The sequence below is a fragment of the Vombatus ursinus genome, unplaced genomic scaffold (assembly GCF_900497805.2).
Source record: "Vombatus ursinus unplaced genomic scaffold, bare-nosed wombat genome assembly UNPS02015411.1, whole genome shotgun sequence".
NCBI lineage: Eukaryota > Metazoa > Chordata > Mammalia > Diprotodontia > Vombatidae > Vombatus > Vombatus ursinus.
The window spans coordinates 281,299-302,435 of record NW_020955189.1 but is presented as its reverse complement, the minus strand read 5'-3'; the positions used below and the strand labels follow the sequence as shown (position 1 = coordinate 302,435).

Here is a 21,137-nt window from a genome sequence, read left to right as displayed (position 1 = left end):
GGAGGGAGAAAATTTGGACCTCAAAATTTTATTAAAAATGAATGTTAAAAACTGCTTTTACATGTAATTGGAGTAAATAAGATACCATTTAAAAGAAGGAAAAAAAAAAAAACTTCAGGCCGAGATTAAAAGGCTTTATTTAGGGGGTAACTGCTCATGAGCTTATTTGACAGGTGTGTTGTGTAGACTGGAGAAGGAAGAGACTGGAAGCAGGGAATCCCATTAGCAGATCATTTCAACAGCCATCACTTTTATATGGCAGGCGACAGAGACAGCCTCCAAGGCTTTGACTTGGAAAATGATGGTCCCTTCAATAGAAATAAGGACTTCTGGAGCACTAGGGATAAATAACAAAATAAGTCTATCCAGATCCCCCCTTTCTAGTCCTTCCCCTCAAAATTACACAGTATACTGTCTTTACTTTTGTGTTTCTATGTTGTCTCCCCCCAAATGAATGAAAGCTTCCTGAGGGCGGGAGCTGGTTCCCTTTTATATCTGCATCCCCAGTGCCTGGCACATAGTAGGCCTCCAGTGTTTGTTGGATGAATGAAGAACATGGTGATGATGTATGTAAAGCGAGTTTTCCCACTGAGAGATCCAGACCATACATGTTATAATCCTTTAAACGGCAATGAATACTGAAAAGGGGGGAGTGGTGAGAGAGGCAGGCCTTAACAGCACCTTGCTCTTTCTCCAAGGTCAAAGTCAAGGTAGGCAAACAACAGCCACTCTTCTGATTGGACCACCCCCATACTGCTCAATGAGTGCATGCCGGCTGAAGAGAGTCATGGAAAGGGACCTATACCTGGGTGGGAGTATGCAGGCCAGAAAGAGGCTGAAAAACCGATAGTTAAGAAGAACCCACATACTCACAGGACTCTACCTCACTGTCCAGCGCGGACAGTGTGAATCTCTGCTAAGATCTGAAGGAGGAAGGGGAGATGTGCTACATAATCATAGGTAGCACTTCTACTGCACTGATTTTATAGATGGGGAAACTGAGGCAAACAGAAGCTAAGTGACTTGGCCACAGTCACACAATTAGTAACTGAGGCAGAATTTGAATTCGGTCTCCCTGACGCCAAGCTTCTGCTCTAGCTAAGTATATACAAAGTAAATTCAAAGTAATGGGGGGGGGGGGTTGGAGAGAGAACAGTCACACCTGGGGGACCTGAGGCTATCCACCTACCAGAGGTGATGGACTAAATGGGCACTGTGAAACACACATTTCTGGTCCATATGGGTATCTGGAACAAGGGTTTTCCTTTCTCTTTTTTTCCCCCAGTTGGAGAAGAGGTAGGAGAGAGGGGAAAAAAAAACCCCATCAATACCTAATCACTGAAAAAATCGATTCACAAAACAATAAAATGAAGTGGCCTCATGCAGCTGAAATGAGACTTTCAGGTAACAAGATTCCAAAAAGCGGGCAGCTCTGACCTCTACCAAGGAGAAGGAGATGAAAGATCTTGCTTCCAGCATAGGAAGAGGGCAGGAAATTTTGCAGTAACTTTCAGAATGCATCGTCTGTAGATGCCATTAACAATTACATAAGCACAAAGCAGGGAAAGGGAGAGGAGGGAAGTAGCATTTGTACAGCACTTCCTCGGTGCCAGGTACTGCGCTAAGCACTTAAAAAAAAACTTCATTTTATCCTCACAGCACCCCTGAGAGGTAGGTACTATTAGGAGCCCCATTTTATTATTTCCATTTTACAGTTGTGGAAACTGAGGCAGAGGTTAAGTGACTTGCCAAGGGTCACACAGCTAGTGTGGCCTCAATTTTGAACTCAGGTCTTCCAGACTTCGGGCCCAGTGCTCTCTCCACTGCACCACCAGATAGATGCCTCTGTACAAGTTGTGGTTGTACAGAACCTGTCCTTTGTTCTTGAAGAGGCCCATGACTGCAGGGAAATGACAAGACTTGCAATTGACTTTGATTTGAGTGAGGGAGGGCTGTGCAAGGTCACCAGCCTCACTTTCTCCTCCAGAGCCATCTGGGTCCGGTGACCATCAGTATGGCTGGAGATGGCCCAGGATGCAGTGGGAGACCCTGGCCCTTTTAAGCTAAGGTCTTTTTAGGTTCTTACTTTGAGTGAGGCAACAAGTGAGTCAAGGGATGGCCCTTTTACTAAATAAATAAATAAATAAAATGGGGAGGGGAAGATCCTTAGGGTTGCTGGGCAAAAGAGAAACAGTCACTATTTACATTCACTCTGAGCCAGAAGGGCCCAAAAAATAACCATTAAGTGGTGCTTGGGCAGGGACCTCCTGCTGTCCAATCCATGAGATCCAGAGTGAATTGGGTTTAAGACTTAGTCTTTGAGAAAGAAATCTAACCAGTAACCCCAAAGTAACTAGGCAGCTTTTGGTCATCAAAAGTCACCTTCCTTTGGGCAGAACACCCTCAGGTAACAGAGAGGAGAGAAGAGGACAGGAGAGGAGAGGTGAGGGGAGGGGAGGGGAGGGAAGAGGGACAAGCTGAATTGCCCAACTGGAACCGGTCAGCTGGGTCCCCATTCAGACAGCTCGGACTACTACATCCTTTGTTCATATTTTAACTTGTCGGTTATAATTTTTAATTGTGTTATGATCTGAAGTGCTCTGAGACCAAACATGGATAGAGAGACAGTCTTAGAATTAAGATCTGGATTCAAGTCCTACATCTGACACACTAGCTGAGTGACTCTGAGCAAATGTTAAACTCTGCCTCAAGACACTACAAATTACAGATGAGTTCCCAATCTGCATCAGTGGAGGGACTTTACACATTAAGGAATTCCTTGAGGAAATCATAAGTCCAAATAAGAAAGATCTAAAAAGTATTTAAGATCTCTACTTTTGACTGAGTTCTTTATGCATTAGAACACGAACAATTTTTTGCCTCATCAGAAGTGATGATTGCAACTCCTGCTCTTTACAATTCATCTGAGGCAAACCAGATTTTATTTTAACATTATTTGTATGTATAAATCTCTGCTTTGTTATTTTTAGGCAATATAGTGTTGTTTTCTTACTTGTCCCACAACTTGCTTCATTTTTCAGGTTGAATTCAGACCATTACCATTCACAGTTTTAACTGGTTGTTTTTCACCCATAAAATCCTGTTGCATTATTGTTGGGAAAATCAACACAACACTAACACATAGCCTACAATGATAGTGATAATTCAAACTTAATCTCTGTGAATGAGCACAAAGATGCTCACCCCTTCCTGCCTTCACTACACAGAGGTATGAGGATTCAACTTTTAACTGTTATCTTTTAAAAATACAGGCTTTTTGGTGTAGGGGACAGAGGACCAGCCTTGGAGGACCTGGGTTCAAGTCCTGCCTCTGATACATAATGGTTGTGCAAACATGAGCAAGTCAGCTATGCATTCAGCATCGCAAGCAACTCTCTAAGATTATCTATCACAAAAGAACTACCCCTCCATCAGCAAGAGTTTCAACAGGCATCTCCCACACCCACATAGCAAAAAGCACTCTGCTGAAAGGCGACAGGTGAACCTCTGATATTTGCTCCTTCTTAACCATGGTTACTGGAGGTCAGGGAATAATGTAGATGAACCCTGGATTTATCTAAGTACGTGACTGGCCCACTTAGCTCCAGCTAGCAGCAGGGAGAAATACGCTTGCAACATAAAACATACATAAAATTTCTTCCTTCAGAATACAGCACTTCACATTCAGTATTCTCTACCATTCCCAGTGTCCACAGGCACGGCTCCTCCCTCACCCCCTCCAAACGCAACTCGACGATCCACGACATCCTGCTTCCACTGTTTCTCGTTATTAGAATAGCCCCGGCATACACCTGCATAATCTGTGATTCGCCCAGTCTACTTTCAACAATACCACGTCCTCTACTCTAGTCAGTACTTACCATACTTACTTGTGAATAGTTTCCTCAGTTCAGGCACTGATCATCCTAACTTCTCCCTACTTTTGTGACCAATTGGACTCCTGGGGGGAAAGAACCTTTCCTGTTGATAATACTGAGTCTGGTCTGAAGCTTCACTTCAAGGACTACTGAGTCATTATCTGCATCTTCTGAGATAAAACACTTCAGACAGAAATTTTAAAATGGCAAAACTTGGAGAAAACAACAAAACACACCCACTTTCCTCCCCAAGGTAGAGAGGGGGAGGGGTTGCAGGTGAAGAACGTTGAACACACTCTCAGAAGCGTTCATTTTTGCTTGTCATTTGTTACGAGGGTTCGGTGTGTGGTGTGTGTTGAGAAATTAGTGCAAAAAAGGACATCACTAAAACAAACTCTGTATGTGCAAGGCTGAGGTTGGAAAGGTTTGGGTTATAACTCTATGAGATCATCCAGCTGCTGTCCAAGCCCCTCTCCTGATTTCTTCCTCAATCCTGGCTCCTTATACAAGTATATACCTTGGTTATCTTAATTATGGGAGAGTCTCAACAGAAAGTATGGAATAAGAGAGCCAGATGCCAGAACTTGGGAAACTTTTACCTCAAGGGAATGGGAAACTGAATGAATGAAACAGCATCTATTAAATGCCAAGCACCGTACTAAGCACTGGGGAGATAACTCAGAAAACAAGAGACCCTGCCCTCAACAAGCTTACCTTCCAATGGGGATACTGAGAAAGCACACATAGTGGAGCAGTGACCACAGAGGGGCACCCTGGTTACAGCAGAGGTCAGTGGGGCCAGAGGGGAGCACACTGACCCTTGGAGGCCAGAACAATGCCAGAGTGGATTTGATCATGGTTCCAGAACTGGCAGAGAGGATTCATGCTGGGGGCAGGAAGGAGTCTGGAAAGAAAGGAGGGAAGCGGAGGAAAAGAAAAGGAGGAAAATGAGAAACAGCTCTACTTCTCCACTCGGCTCAGAAGACAGGAGCAGGATCTCCACGTGCCCATTGACCGTGCAAGTAAACAAGGAAGAGGGGAAGTCCCTGGGTTCCTGCTCCCTCAGCAGAGAGCAGGGAGGAGAAATGAAATAAGGCCAAAGGGCACAACTGCAGTGGCCCTACCTACTGCTTTCAGTCAAACTAGGCCACATGCTTCTAGCCACCTGCTCTAATGCTAAGGCCCAAAGCTGTAACTCAATGCCATACCTCCTGCCAACAGCTCTGCCAGGAGGTAATACAAGTAAAAGCACGGTCTGACACACAAGTCAGACTCTGTCAGTCCAGTCCACAGGATCCCTCGGGGACACCCAGCCACATACATCCCAACATTCCGATGCTGGCAGGAGATGCGTGGGGGAGGGGTGAGCTATTCTACGGCTTCCTCCCATTCAAACAGCTAGAAATAATCAATTGTTAACCGAGGAAGACAGAGCTAGGACATCCCGTAACAAGACAAAAACATGTCTATCAGCAGCTGGCAAGGAGCCAGTGGAGAGACTGAAGGTGCGTAAGAGGGAATTACTTCCAGAATAAGGTCTAGAACGTGAGGGAGAAATTTAATCAAGGGCACAGGCAGAGAAGCCTTACCAAAGAGAAGGGAATGTGTGGTACCATGGAAAGGCCAAAGGCTGTCAAAGGACCTGGGGTTGAAACCTGACTCTTATCACTTACTATGTGACCTTGAAAAAGACACATAAACTTTTGGGCCCATGTCCTCAATCATAAAAAGAGAGGGCTGAATCAAGTGATTCCTGCGATCCCTTCCTACCTATACTTAGGAATCTAAAATATCTTCCTGTATGATAAAAAGGGGGAAAAAAGCCAGATGGTGATTCTGAATTTATAGAGAAAATGAGGGAGAACTTGTGGGATTCACCAAAATTTTTAAGAAAACAGCTTGTCACCTGAAATAAACATGGGGACTTGAGCAGACAAAACCACTACGGAAAATTTGGGATCTCTCTCTGAGGTTTCCTTTTACTTAGCGTTCTACTGATTTTAGCTAAGTGTGTGCAATGCCTAAAATCTGTCTGACATTGATGATCTTCAAAAGATTTTACAGTATTAAGGGTTCTCTCCAGTATCAGATGATGTCAAATTCCTACATTCATTATACATTCAAAAGATTTCTAGTATAAACATAAAAACTATACTCCTAAGAGAAGGCTCTCCCCATCCCTTTCATTATTCATCAAACTCTCAAATGTGAACTTTCTGGTGTTTAGTAAGATGTGACCTCTGACTAAAAGACTTTTCACATTCATTACATTCATAAGGCTTCTCTCCATTGTGAACTCTCTGATGTCGAGTAAGGTGTGTCCTCCGAATGAAGGATTTCCCACATTCATCACATTCATAAGGTTTTTCTCCTGTGTGAACTCTTTGATGCACAGTAAGAGCTGTGCTCAAGCAGAAACCCTTCCCACATTCATTACATTCATAAGGTTTCTCACCAGTGTGAACTCTCTGGTGTAGATTAAGAGATGAGCTCTGACAAAAAGCCTTCCCACATTTACTACACTGATAAGGTTTCTCTCCGGTGTGAATTCTCTGGTGTAGATAGAGAGCTGAGCTCTGACAAAAAGCCTTCCCACATTCATTACACTGATAAGGTTTCTCTCCAGTGTGAACTCTCTGGTGCACAATAAGATGTGTCTTTCGGAGGAAGGACTTGCCACATTCTACGCATACATAAGGTTTTTCTCCAGTATGAATCCGCTGGTGTCGGTTAAGTTCTTTTTTCTCAAAGAAGGCTTTCCCACATTCTGTGCATTCATAAGGTTTCTCTCCAGTGTGAACTCTCTCATGTCTAACAAGCTCCTTTATGTGAAAGAAGGCTTTCCTACACTGTGTGCATTGATAAGGTTTGTCTCCCTTATGGATTCGCTGATGTTGAGTAAGGTGTGTGTTCCTGTTAAAGGCCTTCCCACATTCTTTACATATGTAAGGCTTCTCTCCAGTATGAACTCGTTGATGCTGTGTAAGGTCTGTGTTCCGGCGGAAAGCTTTCCCACACTCATTACATTCATAAGGTTTCTCTCCAGTGTGAATCTTTTGATGTCGAGTAAGTCCTTTTTTCTGAAAGAAGGCCTTCCCACATTCATTACACTGAAAAGGTTTCTCTCCAGTATGAACTCTCAGATGTCGAGTAAGATATGTTCTCCAAGTAAAAGACTTCCCACATTCCTTACATTCATAAGGCTTTTCTCCAGAATGAACTCTCTGATGCCCAATTAGAACTGTACTATGTCGAAACGCCTTGCCACACTGATTACATGTATAAGGTTTATCTCCAGTATGAATACTCTGATGTCGAGTAAGGTCTCTCTTCTGAAAGAAAGCCTTCCCACATTCATTACACTCATAAGGTTTCTCTCCTGTATGAATCTTTTGATGTCGAGTAAGTTCTTTGGTCTGGCAGAAAGCCTTGCCACATTCATTGCACTGATAAGGTTTCTCTCTAGTATGAATGTTCTGATGGCGTGTTAAATTTGCCCTCCGGTTAAAGAACTTCCCACATTCACTACATACATAACGTTTCTCTCCAGTATGAATTCTTCTATGCAGATTAAGAGCTGTAGTCAGGCGGAAGGTTTTCCCACATTCATTACATTCGTACGGTCTTTCACCACTATGGATAGTCTGATGTCGAGTAAGGTCTATCTTCCAGCAGAAGGCCTTCCCACAGTCATTACATTCATAAGATTTCTCTCCAGTATGAATTTTCCTATGCTGAGTCAGATGTGTTCCTTGGCTGAAGGCCTTGCCACATTCACTACATTCATGAGATTTTTCCTCATTGCTCTGTTTCCTCTCTAACTGGGGACCACATTCCCAGGTTTGTCTCAACTCGGAGGCACAGGTACCATCCCTTACGAGGTTTTCCTGGCATAACTCATCCAGAGAAATGTCCAGCTTTGGGACTGACTGTTTGATTTCAGGCCTTCTCTCCCAGCCTGAAAGACAGAAAAATGTAAATATTCCATTTCTTCTTGCATTACACTTGGTCCTATCTTCTATCTCCTCCATCAGTAAAGACCATCAAACAATAAAATATACAACATATAATCCCATGTTATTTTTGTATATTATAATAAGCTTTTACACTGATGCTTAAACAAACACAACAAAGTCAAAGACAGAAAGGAAGTTTCACCATTTATCAAAATATTCATACTAGCATTTTTCTGATGGAAGAAAATTGGTAGGTTCTACTGGGGAATGGCTAAGATACATTCCTATAAAAGGATACTACTTCATTTAAAAAATGACACATACAAAGAATTCAGAGAAGCAAGAAAAGACATATGTGAACCATTAGAGCAGGTCTGCACAACTTCCAGCTCTCAGGCTGCTTACAGCACACCAAAGGATTTCATGCGCCCTGAAAAATGTAGAGGAAAACATCCTTTGTTTGCAGAGGAAATCCTATAAGCGCCCCAAGGGCCATAAGCACAAGTTGTACAGGCCTGTGTTAGAAGGAAGTAAGGAGAACAAAATACACAGTAACTAAAAAAATGCAACACCATGTGCAATTTTAATGGCTAAAGATGGCCCAGAGAAGAGTTGAGCACATGTACTTCCCTCCCTTCATTGCAGAGAGGAGAGATTCCAGGAGTGGAATAGTATATACATATATGATATCAAAGGGTAAGAATATTAGTTTTGAACTGCTCTTTTTCCTTCTTTTTTTTTCATCTTATAAGGGAAAGCCTGTTTGGTAGAAGAGTGGGAAGAGGTTTATTCAGAAATAAATATGAAGTAAAAATAAAATGGATTAATAAAAATAAGACAATTGTTTAAACTGTACAAGATTCCTTGAAGGATATAATGGAGAAGAGGTCTTTTTTTTTCAGTTAGAAAACTCATAAATATACATTTATTCAGGAAATACAATTATTAAAGAGTCGGCTACTTGTCAGACGTGTTATGGTGAGGTCTCCTCTCCCATATGCGTTAAAGTAGACGGCTGCTGAAGTCCCTTCCAACTCTGAAATTCTGTGAGTAGCAGAGCAGGCAGAAGAGGGAGACTAACGCTTGTCAAAAGGGCTCACCACTATTGCGGGGGAGATCCAGGGCAAAGACCAAGCTGAGGAGGGATTTTCCGTAAACAGTGAAATGCTCCAGATGCTCACTGTTTCACATGCGTCCATGTCTTCAAGTCCCAGAATGCTAGAGAGACTCCTGGATGAGATCCTTAATCATTTAGGGGTGATTGGCCTAGGGGTGGAGCCAAGATGGCAGAGGGAAAGCAGTGACTTGCTTGAGTTCTCCCCCACACCCCTCCAAATACCTATAAAAAATGGCTCTAAACAAATTCTAAAGCAGCAGAACCCACAAAAAGCAGGGTGAAACAAACTTCCAGCCAAAGACAGCCTGGATGACTGATCAGAAAGGTGTATTGCGCCGGGCGGGGAGAGGAACGCAGTTTGGCGTGGGCGCGCAGGCCTCAGCAAACCTGGAGTAGGCCTCAGAAGACTGAATCACAGGCAGCTGTGGCGGTTTAAAGACTTCTCAACCCATGAATGCCGAAGACAACTTAGAAGGTCAGTGGGAAAGTCTGTTTCTGCAGTGCTGAGAGACAACGGTGGGATTCCAGCCCCATTTTCTGAGCGCGGCCCAGGGCGGCGGCTGCCTCCTGAGCTTCTGGCCCACAGACTGAGGGGGAATTGAGTGGCTGATCAGAGGGGGATTGCAGGGATCTCTCTGCTGCGGCAAGAATCTCTTGCTTGGATCTGGGTCACAGTTCTGGGTGGAGGTCCTGAGGTGAGGAGGAACGCTGGCGTGGGGGAGCTTGTAGTGGCTGTGGAGAGGAAACCCTCCTCACAGTTCCAAGACAGAAAAGAGTGCTCATAGACAAGAGCACAGGGTAGGAAAGGAGTAAACACCTCACCCTTGATCATAGTACCTTGGAAGAACTGAAAATTTACAGGTCCCTAGAAGTATCTCTGAAAACAGCTGCCCAAAACCCCTGAAGCTTGGGATAGTACACTCTCCACACTGGAAACAGACCCCCTACCTTAACAAAGAGTTTATAACTCAAGTAATTGGCTGAGATCATGAGCAAGCAGCGCAAAAAGAGTCAGACTATATCATCCTACTTTGATGACAAAGAAGATCAAAACATACAACCAGAAGACAATGAAGCCAAAGCTCCTACATTCAAAGCCTCCAAGAAAAATATGAATTGGTCCCAGGCCCTGGAAGAGCTCAAAAAGAATTTTGAGAAGCAAGTAAGAGAAGTAGAGGAAAAAATGAGAGTGATGCTAAAGGAGACCCAAACAAATCCTGAAGAAAATAACACCTTAAAAAATAGTCTAACCCAAATGGCAAAAGAGGTCCAAAAAGCCAATGAGGAGAAGAATGCCCTAAAAAGCAAAATTGGCCAAATGGAAAAGGAAGTCCAAAAGCTTACTGAAGAAAATACTTCCTTAAAAATTAGAATGGAGAAATTGGAAGCTAGTGACAATTTGAGAAATCAAGGCACTGTAATACTAATCAAAAGGAATGAAAAAATAGAAGAGAATGTGAAATATCTCATTGGAAAAACAACTGACCTAGAAAATAGATCCAGGACAGAGAACTTAAAAATTATTGGACTATCTGAAAGCCATGATCAAAAAAAGAGCCTAGACATCATCTTTCAAGAAATGATCAAGGAAAACTGCCCTGATATTTGAGAACCAGAGGGCAAGACAGAAATTGAAAGAATCCACCAATCACCTCCTAAAAGAGATCCCCAAAGGAAAACTCCTAGGAATGTTGTAGCCAAATTCCAGAATTCCCAGGTCAAGGAGAAGATATTGCAAGCAGCCAGAAGGAAACAATTCAAGCATTGTGGAAACACAATCAGGATAACACAAGATTTAGCAGCTTCTACATTAAGGGTCCGAAGGGCATGGAGTATGATATTCTGGAGGGCAAAGGAGATAGGACTACAACCTAGAATCACCTACCCAGCAAAACTGAGTATAATCCTTCAGGGTACCATTCAATGAAATAAGGGACTTTCAAGCATTCCTGTGGAAAAGACCAGAGCTGAATAAAAAATTTGACCTTCAAATATAAGACTCAAGTGAAACATGGAAGAGGTAAACAGGAAAGAGAAATCATAAGAGACTTATTAAGGCTGAACTGTTTACATTCCTGCAGGGAAAGATGATATTTGTAACTCATGAGTCCTTTGTCAGTATTAGGGTAGTGGGATGGAAAAAAATTGTATGTATGGATAGATAGATAAATAGAGGGCACAGGGTGAGTTGAAGATGAAGGGGTGATATCTGGAAAATAAAATTAAGGGGTAAGAGAGGATTATACTGGGAGAAGGAGAAGGAGGTAAAATATCTCATATGAAACAGACAAGAAAAGGCTTAAATGGGGGAAGGTGAGAGGGAATGAGTGAATCTTATTCTCATAGGATTTGGCTTAAGGAGGGAATAGCATACACAATGGGGTATGGAAATCTATCTTACCCTACAGGAAAATAAGGGGGGAAGGGGACAAGAGAGCAGGGGGTTGATAGAGGGAAGGGCAGATTAGGGGAGGGGATAATCAAAAGCAAACACTTCTGAGGAGGGACAGGGTCAAAAGAGAGAATAGTATAAATGGGGGGTAGGACAGAATAAAGGGAAATATACTTAGTTTTTCACAACAGGACTACTATGGAAGTGTTTTTACATGACTACACATCTATAACCTGTATTCAGATGCTTGCCTTTTCAATGAGGGTGGGTGGGGAGGGAGGAAGGGAGAAAATTTGTAACCCAAAGTTTTAAAAACACATGTTAAAAATTAAAAAAAAAAAAAAGAGTTTGGCCTACCTACCCATGCAGGGCAAACCGGGTGGATGAAAAATGCCTATTGTCCACACCCTAACACGCAGTTACATGGACGAGCTACAGAAGTTATCCAACAATACAGCTTTAAAGCTTAAAACTACAGTAAGTCTTTTGGGACCTTATATATTTACTCATATCTTGGAGGGATGGACACAGCAAAAAAATATTAAGTTGGGCCAATAACTGAAAAGGAGAAAAGGGAGAAAAGACTTTGGGAAACGAAAATTTCTCTTAATATCCCCAAACTTCTCCCTGAAACAAAGGTTCATATCTTACATACAAATATTCTCACAGTGCTGTTGATGGCACAAACAAGAAGAACAATTTCACGTGTAAAATATGTAAAGTCAACATCTCAAAGACCTATGATTTCATTAACTGTGGAAACTACCTTCCTCCACCAATACTGGCTGCAACCCATCCATAACTTAAGAGTATTGGTTGCCTACGGCTGAGAAAGAATAATTGATAAGGCCCATAGTCACATAGTTAGTAACTGTCAGAGGTAAGGTATATGGTATTATTAAATGTATAAGCAAATATTAAAAATTTGCAAGGAGAACTGCCAGTCTACAATGGATAAATGCTCAAAGAATATGAACAGAAAATTTCAAAAGGGGAAAGACAAACTTAAAAGTCAACTGAAAAACGGCTGGACTTTACTTTTAATCAGAGGCATGAATTAAACAACTCTGAGGATCCTCATACCCAATACTTTGGCAGAGATAATTAAAAGCAACAAAACTCAATGCCAGGGTTGTAGAAACAGGTACACTCATTCATTTATGGTAGAATTTAAGACTTGTAGAAAGTATATGGTGAGCAATCTGGCAATATGCAGTAAAAGTGACAAAATAATAACTGTTCAGTATATAACTTTTTTTTTTGAACTAGCTCCATAAAGATTCTCATGACTGCAGTACTCGTAAATCTGCAGGGATGGAGGAGATGCAAAATCAGTAGTTTCCTATCAAATGAAATCACAGAACTGGGACAAAACCAACACAAAGTGTTGGGACCTGGAAGAAATGTCAAAGTAGGGAATGGTTAAGTAATGTCGAGCAAACTGTTACCATAGAATGCTAGCACACACTCCTCAAGCTGACCAGTTGGAGAACACAAAGAAATGTGGACGAGCCTTTATGAAATAATGCAAAGCAAGAGAAATACAACAAGGGCTCCTGGTAGTAGAAACAGACTATGAATACACAACAGGAAAACAGTGAAAATGACTGGGGCTCTAGGAAGGCTCTCCTGCCAGAGATCAGCTCTTCCCCACATTCCTGGGGAGGGAATCACGGGCAATTTTCCGGATCCACATTTTAAAAGTGCTTCCTGTGAACAACCCGTCGTGATGTGGTATGTCAAGGTCACTCATTCACTCACCTGGACAGGTGCTTCTTAAGACATCTCCCTCTGGCATCCATGGTTTTCCTCCTCGTTCCAAATGATATATCATATCTGGTTTGGAAATTACAAGTCCTATTTATTGGAAACAGAAAGTGCTGGGTTCAGAGAACTATCTCCGAATTCAATCTAACCCAACGAACATTTATTAAGCATCTCCTACGTCCTTTCTCTCTCTCTCTCTCGGGAAAAGTGAACCTGCCAGGAAAGCCCAAAGGGTATGACAAAGGATTGTTGTGAGATGCTCCCTTCCTGTTACCTAGAAGTATGGGGAAGTGGGTCACAGACCAGATTTGTACTCAGGTAGAAAATTAACTCATTTGATGCACACCATGCTAAAAGGACAGACACCTTTCATGTCTTCAGAGAACTACACTGGGGAGAATCTTTGACCTGAGGGAACAGAGAGTAAAGGAGGTGCAAGCCACACAACCAACCACTTGATAGCTGTATAAAACAAAGGCTTTTTTCCTCGCAACAGGCAAAAATACCCTGGCATTTGGCCACAAGGATTAATAACCGTTAGGCAAAACGTGAAGTAAAAAAGACTCCAGAAAGCCCACAACATGTACTAAGTTTGAAGAAAGCAAAGCCCCTCCAACAAGCAGATTCGGAGACAGAGGGGAAGCTGTGCTTACCCAGGTAGACCAGGTTCCTGTAGTTCTCCAGCATCACATCCCTATACAAATCCTTCTGAGAAGGGTGCAGGTGTCCCCACTCCTCCTGGGTGAAGTCCACAGCCACATCTCTGAAGGTTAACAATTCCTGAAACATCAGACACATTTGTGGGTCCTCAAGGATCACCCTAGAGAAGAAAGATGTGGTTGCCCAGGAACTGCTAGGAGTGGTTCTCAATGTTCAAACTTCAAGGTGTTCCAAGTCAAATATTTACTGAGCACCTACGATGTACCTAAGTTTGAACTAGAATGTCCATCATGCGTCATTCATTCACCGGTTCATTCAGTAAACATTTATGAATGCCGGTCTGGCCTGAGTGCCAGGCACAGAGCTATGCACTGGGGATGTAAAGACAGAAAAGACTCAAAAGCTGTCTGCAAGCAGCCTCATCATCCTGGAGGAGAAGGGGACACCAGCACCCTAAATATTGACAGAAATGAAAACTCAAAAACTCATTAATTTCAGAGGGGAAAACACTAGTACCTGGCAAATCTGAAGAGGAAGCCACATGCACGTGGAGGAGGGACAGCCTGAACTGAGTCTTGAAGAAAGATTCTAAAAGGTGGAGATGAGGAGGGAGGGCATTACACTATGGAATTCTTGCTGGAACGCTCTGGTTGAAACACAGACCATCAAAGGAAGTCATGCAGAAGAAGTATCAAAGCTACTAGTAGAGAGATTATACTTCCAGGATTACAAAGTCCTTTCCTCACAACAACCTTACAAAACAAGGGCATGGGTGCTCATTATTCCAATGAACAGCTAAGAGGCCCTCTAGCCTAACCTAACCAAAATCCTCTTCTGGGACTTCTTCAAGAAATGGTCCTCCAGTCCCTGCCTGAGTGGGCCCTTTGAGAGGACTGCCAACACCTCCTAAGTGCCCACTGAACTTCTGGAGGGCCCTGACTGTCGGGATGTTTATCCTGATTTTAACCAACTGAAATCTTTCACCTGCCTCTCCACAACTTCCTACCGACGTTCTTAGTCTCTTGCTCTGGAGCCCAGAAGAACAAGGCTCATCCTTCCACGTGACAGTCCTTCACACAGGTGACCAGCTGTTCGCCTATCATGCTCTCCACCAAAGCTTCTCTATCTTTCTTAAAATGTAATACCCTCAAACAGAAGTTCTTAACCGTTTTTTGTGTCCTGGACCTCTCCTACTTTGGATCATCTATGGTGAAGCCTATGGATCTCTTTCTCAAAATGTTTTAAATACATAAGATTACAAAGGAGACCAAGTATATTGAAACAGTTATCAAAATATATTTTTAAAAAATCACAGACCCCAGGTTAAGGACCCCTGCCCTAAAACACAGTTTATCAAAATGAAAAAAGTACCTTAGATGTGACAGGACCAGGACAAAGCATATAAAAAACACAACCTTTGTGATTTTGGACGCTTCATCTCTTCTTAATGTATCAGAATTAGCTTTTTTTTGACCACGTCACACTGCTGACTTATACTAAATCAAAGTCAATCAATCAATAAGCATTTATTAAGCACCTACTATGAGCCAGGCACTATGCTAATCACCGGGGATATGAAGGGAAGCAAAATACAATCCATGCCCTTGAAAAGCTCACAGTCGATGAGGAGAGAAAACATGAAACCAACTGTGTACAAAGAAGATATAAAGTGTCTGTGTGTGTGGAGAGATATACGCATACATGCATATATATACATATATACACACACACACATATGCATGTATAGATGGATCTAGGAAGAGTAAATAGGAAATAATTAATAGAGGGAAGGTACTTGAATAAGGACGATTGGGAAAGGTCTCCTGTAGAATGTGAGAGTCTAGTTGGGACTTAAAGGAAGTGAGGGAAACTAGGAGGCAGAGTTGAGAGAGAGAGCATTCCAGGCATGGAATTGATTCCATGAATTGATTGATTGACTTTGATTTAGTATAAGTCAGCAGTGTGACGTGGTCAAAAAAAAGCTAATTCTGATACATTAAGAAGAGATGAAGCGTCCAGAATCACAAAGGTTGTGTTTTTTATATGCTTTGTCCTGGTCCTGTCACATCTAAGATGCTTTTTTCATTTTGATAAACTGTGTTTTAGGACAGGGGTCCTTAACCTGGGGTCTGTGATTTTTTAAAAATATATTTTGATAACTGTTTCAATACACTTGGGAGAATACCCAATTCAACACATCGGGAGAAAATGCCAGGAACAAAGAGATGGTAGTTCAAACAAACGTTTACAGACTGACTGATGGGACCCAACTCCTTTTACACTTGCACGTGCCTCCTCCACGACAGAGGCTCGCCTTTCCCTTCGGATCCCCGGCACCCGGCACCGGGCCTGGCTCACAGCAGGGGCAGAACGCTGGATGACGTCTGGACTGACCGCGTCCCCTCCAAATCAACGTGAATGATGCCGTGACGGCCCCGGGGTGCCGGGTGCAGTCCATCCGTCCCAGGACACTCGGGAAATGACACTCCAAGGACGCTCCTCCCACTCACCTGGCGGGCTCCGGCCGTCAGGCGTCCAGAGGCCATTTCTGCCTCCTCAGGGCTCCCGCCAGCCGGGAGGGGCAACGACGCTGGGATGAAAAGGGGACAAAGAGGAACGTCCGACGCCCCTCGGTTCTGTGGCTCCCCCAGCATCGAGTCCAGAGGGGGCTGGGGGGGGTCACTCGGGTTTCGGGGAGAGGGGCTCTGGCGTTCAAGGGGGTCAAGGGGAAGGGGCTGGGGGGCCCAGAGAAGAGGGGCTCGAGGACACGGGGGGGGGGGGGGGCGCGGGGGGGGGGGGAAGGCGGGGCCCCGGGGAAGAAGCCAAGGGGGGTGAGGTCCCAAGGGGGAAGGGCTCCCGGGGGAGGGGTTCCAGGGCCTAGGCCGGAGGAATCAGGGACTCCTGGGGTGAAGGGAACACGGGCTGGGGGCCGTTCCCAGGGCGCTGGAGCTCCCCTCGAGGATCTTACATGCTTCCACACCACGGGCGGCGTCTTCGAGGGCCGCCCCCTTTGGGGTCACCCTCTCTGGGGCTCCCAGAGCAGGATGCGAAGCAGGTGCAGCGCTCAAGAGCGGCAACTTCCGGTTCCGGTAAAAGCTCGAGAAGGGAATCACGTGGGACGCGAAGGTCTGCCCCTGCGGTCGCAAGGCCTTTTGGGAGGCGTAGTTCGGGCTCCAGGAGTAACTCGTGCGCATGCTCCGCAGCCACCCGCTTCGGCCCTGTTAGGTTGAGACAAATCCTCTTCAACAAAATGAGCCGATCACGTCGGGGGCGGAGGATCTGGGGGGCGAGAGGGGACTGGGCAGCCTGGGCACCCCGCCGCCCCGATCACTCGCGACTCAAAGAGATGGGGATACATTGTCCAGAGGGGCTCTCTAGGGGCCTAGGCCAGGATGGGCAGGGGCTCTGTGGAGCGTGCGCACAATCCGCCCCTGGCTTCGGAACAGTTTCACGGCTCTTGCGCCCATTGGCCAGGATGCGGGGGCGGGTCTCGATCTGTGACCCAATCAGAGGTGAGGCTGCTGCCCAGCCCATCTCTCAGCCTCGTCTTCCCTGGTCTGGGTCCTGATCTCCCGCTTCTAAGTGCCAAGGTCTTCCCCTCCCTGGCTCACGGGGACATGTTTGAATGCAGCCAGCAGTCTTGACTTTTGGCTTCTTGCTGGACTGAAGCAACACTGGGATTGGGCAGCCCCTGGGTGTCTGAGCAGCCTTGTAAGGGCTCACACCTCCTGGTGTGAGGAAGAGGCTAGAAAAGTTGTCTCTGAACTGTCTGCTTCACCCAACCCTGGCTGCTTACCTCGGCACGTGAGGCTCCTACCCTGTGGTCGAAACACACAAAAACGTGCAAAGACGTCTGCAACGACGATTCCACTCCCCATTGGCACACGGAATGTGTGCACACTTACAGACCACACAAAATCCGGCAGAGCTGGAAGACGCACAGCTCTTGGTGCAGGAGAACTCAGCAGCGCTGAGTGAAACAAGGCCAGCTCATCGAAGTCGGAGCTGGGTACATGTTTTTCTGGAGAGGCCACAGTGATGGGGAGCACTGTGAAGCTGGCAGGATTTGCAATCAAAACTAATCTAGTCACCAAGCTTGTATGCCTCCCAAAAGGAATGAATGACAGGCTTATGATAGTGTGATTGCTGCCTGCAAGAAAGCTCCACACCACCATCCTCAGTGCCTATACTCCCACTATGATGAACCCCGATGAGGTTGAAGAAAAATTTTATGAAGACCTGGAGACCCCCCTCATCAATGTGCTTAAAGAGGGCATTCTTATAATTCTGGGTGACTTTAATGCTAGAGTAGGCTCAGACTATCAGACGTGGCAGGGAGCCCCTGGAAGGAAAGAGTCCGAAACAAATAGTCACTTACTACTGCAGACTTGTGCATCTTATGACCTCATCACCAACACTGTCATCCCTAAATGAGGGATGATAAAACTGTGTGGAGGCACCCTCTTGGCCTTTAACAGACTATGTCATTGTAAGGAGAAGAGACAGGATGTGAGATTGAGTAAGGCAGTATGTGGCACAGAGTACTAGACCAATCATAGACTTATCTTCCCCAAGCTAACCATCCGAATTCAACAGAAGTGGTGGCTCCACAGAAAGACAGCTACCAGAAGACCAAATGTCAACAGATTAGAGAACTTCTCCAAGTTTGTTGCCACCTTGGAGGAACACTGAGCCAACACACAGTTGGCAAGAGCAGATCAGAAAAGGAGTGGGCAGCCTTTAGAGAACTGGTATACAAAAGAAATGTGAGATGCACAAGTTTAGAGGCATCTCCATTCCAAATGTTCACACAGACTATTTGTACCTGACTTGTGGAAGAGCCTTCTGAGTTCATATTGACCTGATCAGCCACAGTCAGACAGACCCTGGCAATGTCCCATAACTCAAGGATAGGAAGGACCTGCACCCTTGTGGGGGAGAGGGGGAAAGAAGGATCTCTGGGCAAAGGATCACAAAAAGAGGACCAGACCCAAGCCCAACTTTGTTCAGGTGATGTTGACCTTGAGGTCAAATACTGGGCACATTCCCAGGTCTAAGTGAAATGTACTGTCCTGAGGAGGTTAAAATGGCTCCCAGGCTGGATCCAGTTCCATGACAATCCACCCTGATTGACAGGCAGGTCACAGAATCCTTCAGACCAGCATGACCTGCGGCCATACAAATGATGGGGTTTAATAAATGACCTGCATAGTTGGAGTTGAATTTCAGAGGGATGAGCATCCCCTCTCATCTATGAGAAGGAGTGGGGATGTATAATCTCGGAGCTGGGATAATGGGATGAGTCACATCTGGAAGTTTTTAGTCTGCAAGAGAGACTGAGGGGGAAGAAGCGGAGACTTCAAGGCCACAGTGGAGAGTCAAACCGAGAGAATCCATGAACGGCACGGGGTTCATGGGCTGAGAACACTGAGTCACCTCCATTCTTCTCTTTCAGTTCCATGGTAAAATGCTAAGACAGAAGTCCTGCTCGGCTCCCTGCGAATGACTCCAATGTTTGGGGAAAAAACAGCAATCAGCCAACCAAGCCTGAATGCTGGGAAGGGGGGATGGCCAAGCTTGACCCCAGGGAAAGATGTGAGTGAGGACCTCTTCTCCTGTGCAGAGGTGGGGGGCTATGGGTGTGGAGCATGGCCTCTCATGTCAGACTTTTCTTGCTCGACTGTTTATAATAAAGAATTATAAGGAATGGCTCTCTGGGATAAAAATACCAGTAAACACTTTATTTTAAAAAATAAACACAATGTGAAATGATCCAACCATTCTGGAGAGCAATTTGGAACTAAGCCCAAAGGGCTATAAAAATGTGCATACCCTTTGACCCAGCAATAGCACTTCTAGGGCTGTATTCCAGAAAGATCATACAAATGGGAAAAGGACCCACATGTACAAAAATATTTATAGCAGCTCTTTCTGTGGTGGCCAAGAATTGGAAATGGAGGGGATGACCATCCATCGGGGAATGGCTGAACAAGTTGTGGTATGTGAATGTAATGGAATACTATTGTGCTATAAGAAATGATGAGCAGGTGGACTTCAGAAAAACCTGGAAAGACTTGTATGGACTGATGCTGAGTGAAGTGAGCAGAACCAAGAGAACGTTGTACACAGTGACAACCATGTGGTGTGATGACTAACGTTGATAGACTTAATCCTCCTCAGCAAAATGCAAGGATCTAAGACATCTCCAAAAGTCTCATGATGGAAAACGCTATCCACATCCAGAGAAAGAACTATGGAGTTTGAATGCAGATCGAAGCATACCATTTGCTATTTTTTCTTCTGTTGAGTTTTGTTTCCTCTTTCCTGTGGTTCCTCTTATTGGTTCTAATTCTTCTTTACAACATGACTAATGTGAAAATACATTTAATAGGAAGGTATATGTATAGCCCATATCAGATCACACACCATCTTGGGGAGGGAGGGGGAGAAAAATGTAAAACTCAGAAGCGTATGGAAATGATTGTTGAAAACTAAAAATAAATTAATTTAAAAGTAAATAAATAAACAAACACAATCTGGGAGTGGTGGTCCATGCCTGTAATCTCTGCTGCCAGGAAGTCTGGGGTTGGAGGATCTCCTGAGCTTGGGAATTCTGAGAGAGGGTGAGCTAAGCAGATGAGTTTGACATTAATATAGTGAGTCCCTGGGGTTGTGGTCGGAGTGGGAAGGAGCAACCTAACCCAGGTTGGAAATGGAGCAGGTGAGAGCTCCCATGCTGTACAGAATGAGCAGCCCCTGGGAGAGATAGGGAGACCCAGTCTTAAACATAAACATACACACACACATTTTAATACAACAACAGATAGCATTTATGCAGCACTTTAAGATCTGCAAAGTATATATTATACTGTTTGATCCTCACAATAAAATAACTCTGAGGGGTAGGTGCTATTATTATCCCCATTTTACAGGTAAGGAACTGAGGCAGACAGAAGTTAAGTGACTTGCCCAGGGTCACACAACTACTATGTGTCTGAGGCTGAATTTGAACTCAGGTCTTTCTGACTCCATGCCCAGCACTCTCATAGGCTTATATAAGAAACTAAATGTCTGTTAGATATAGTTAGAGTAAATATTACATTTAATAAGGTAACAAAATTGACTTATTTTGTGTCCCATTTGGTTTTTTCCTTCCTTCATCCTTCTTTCTCTCTTTGTTTTTTTTGCTGGTCCACTTAGCTCCAACTAGTAGCTATGGTGAAAAAGCCTGAAGCATAAAACATATCTCAGCTTCTCCTGGGAGACACGGGTGCCCTCCCACTTCCTCCCCTCCCGCTCAGGGTTCACAGGCATGGCTCCTCTCTCTCCTCTTCCCACTATCCCTCAAACAAGGGCTGGGATGAAGA

General features: G+C 44.4%; 1 protein-coding gene across 3 annotated transcripts; it reads right to left on the bottom strand.

Annotated features, from left to right (window-relative positions):
- Positions 1–113: 113 nt before the first annotated feature.
- Positions 114–16,491, bottom strand: LOC114032272 (zinc finger protein 260-like). 3 transcript variants are annotated; one of them, XM_027847523.1, is made up of 5 exons: positions 16,281–16,491; positions 13,764–13,890; positions 13,105–13,200; positions 6,334–7,836; positions 114–308 (listed from the first exon to the last, which is right to left on the bottom strand). In XM_027847523.1, exons 1-5 carry the CDS (start codon positions 16,422–16,424, stop codon positions 223–225), a joined length of 1,956 nt encoding a protein of 651 aa, XP_027703324.1. In that variant the 5' UTR covers positions 16,425–16,491; the 3' UTR covers positions 114–222. The 3 variants fall into 3 exon arrangements, with proteins under 3 accessions (XP_027703324.1, XP_027703325.1, XP_027703323.1); XM_027847524.1 differs by having other exon boundaries at positions 246–1,270; XM_027847522.1 differs by lacking the exon at positions 114–308 and having other exon boundaries at positions 2,101–7,836.
- Between the last annotated feature and the right edge of the window lie 4,646 nt (positions 16,492–21,137).

Coding starts and splice junctions, on each gene's coding strand:
- LOC114032272 (XM_027847522.1), bottom strand. CDS start 16,424: ATGCTGGGGGAGCCACAGAACCGAGGGGCGTCGGACGTTCCTCTTTGT. Junction 13,891..16,280: donor TGACGGCCGGAGCCCGCCAG/GTGAGTGGGAGG, acceptor CTGATGTTTCAG/GAATTGTTAACCTTCAGAGA. Junction 13,201..13,763: donor CAGGAACCTGGTCTACCTGG/GTAAGCACAGCT, acceptor TCCAATAAATAG/GACTTGTAATTTCCAAACCA.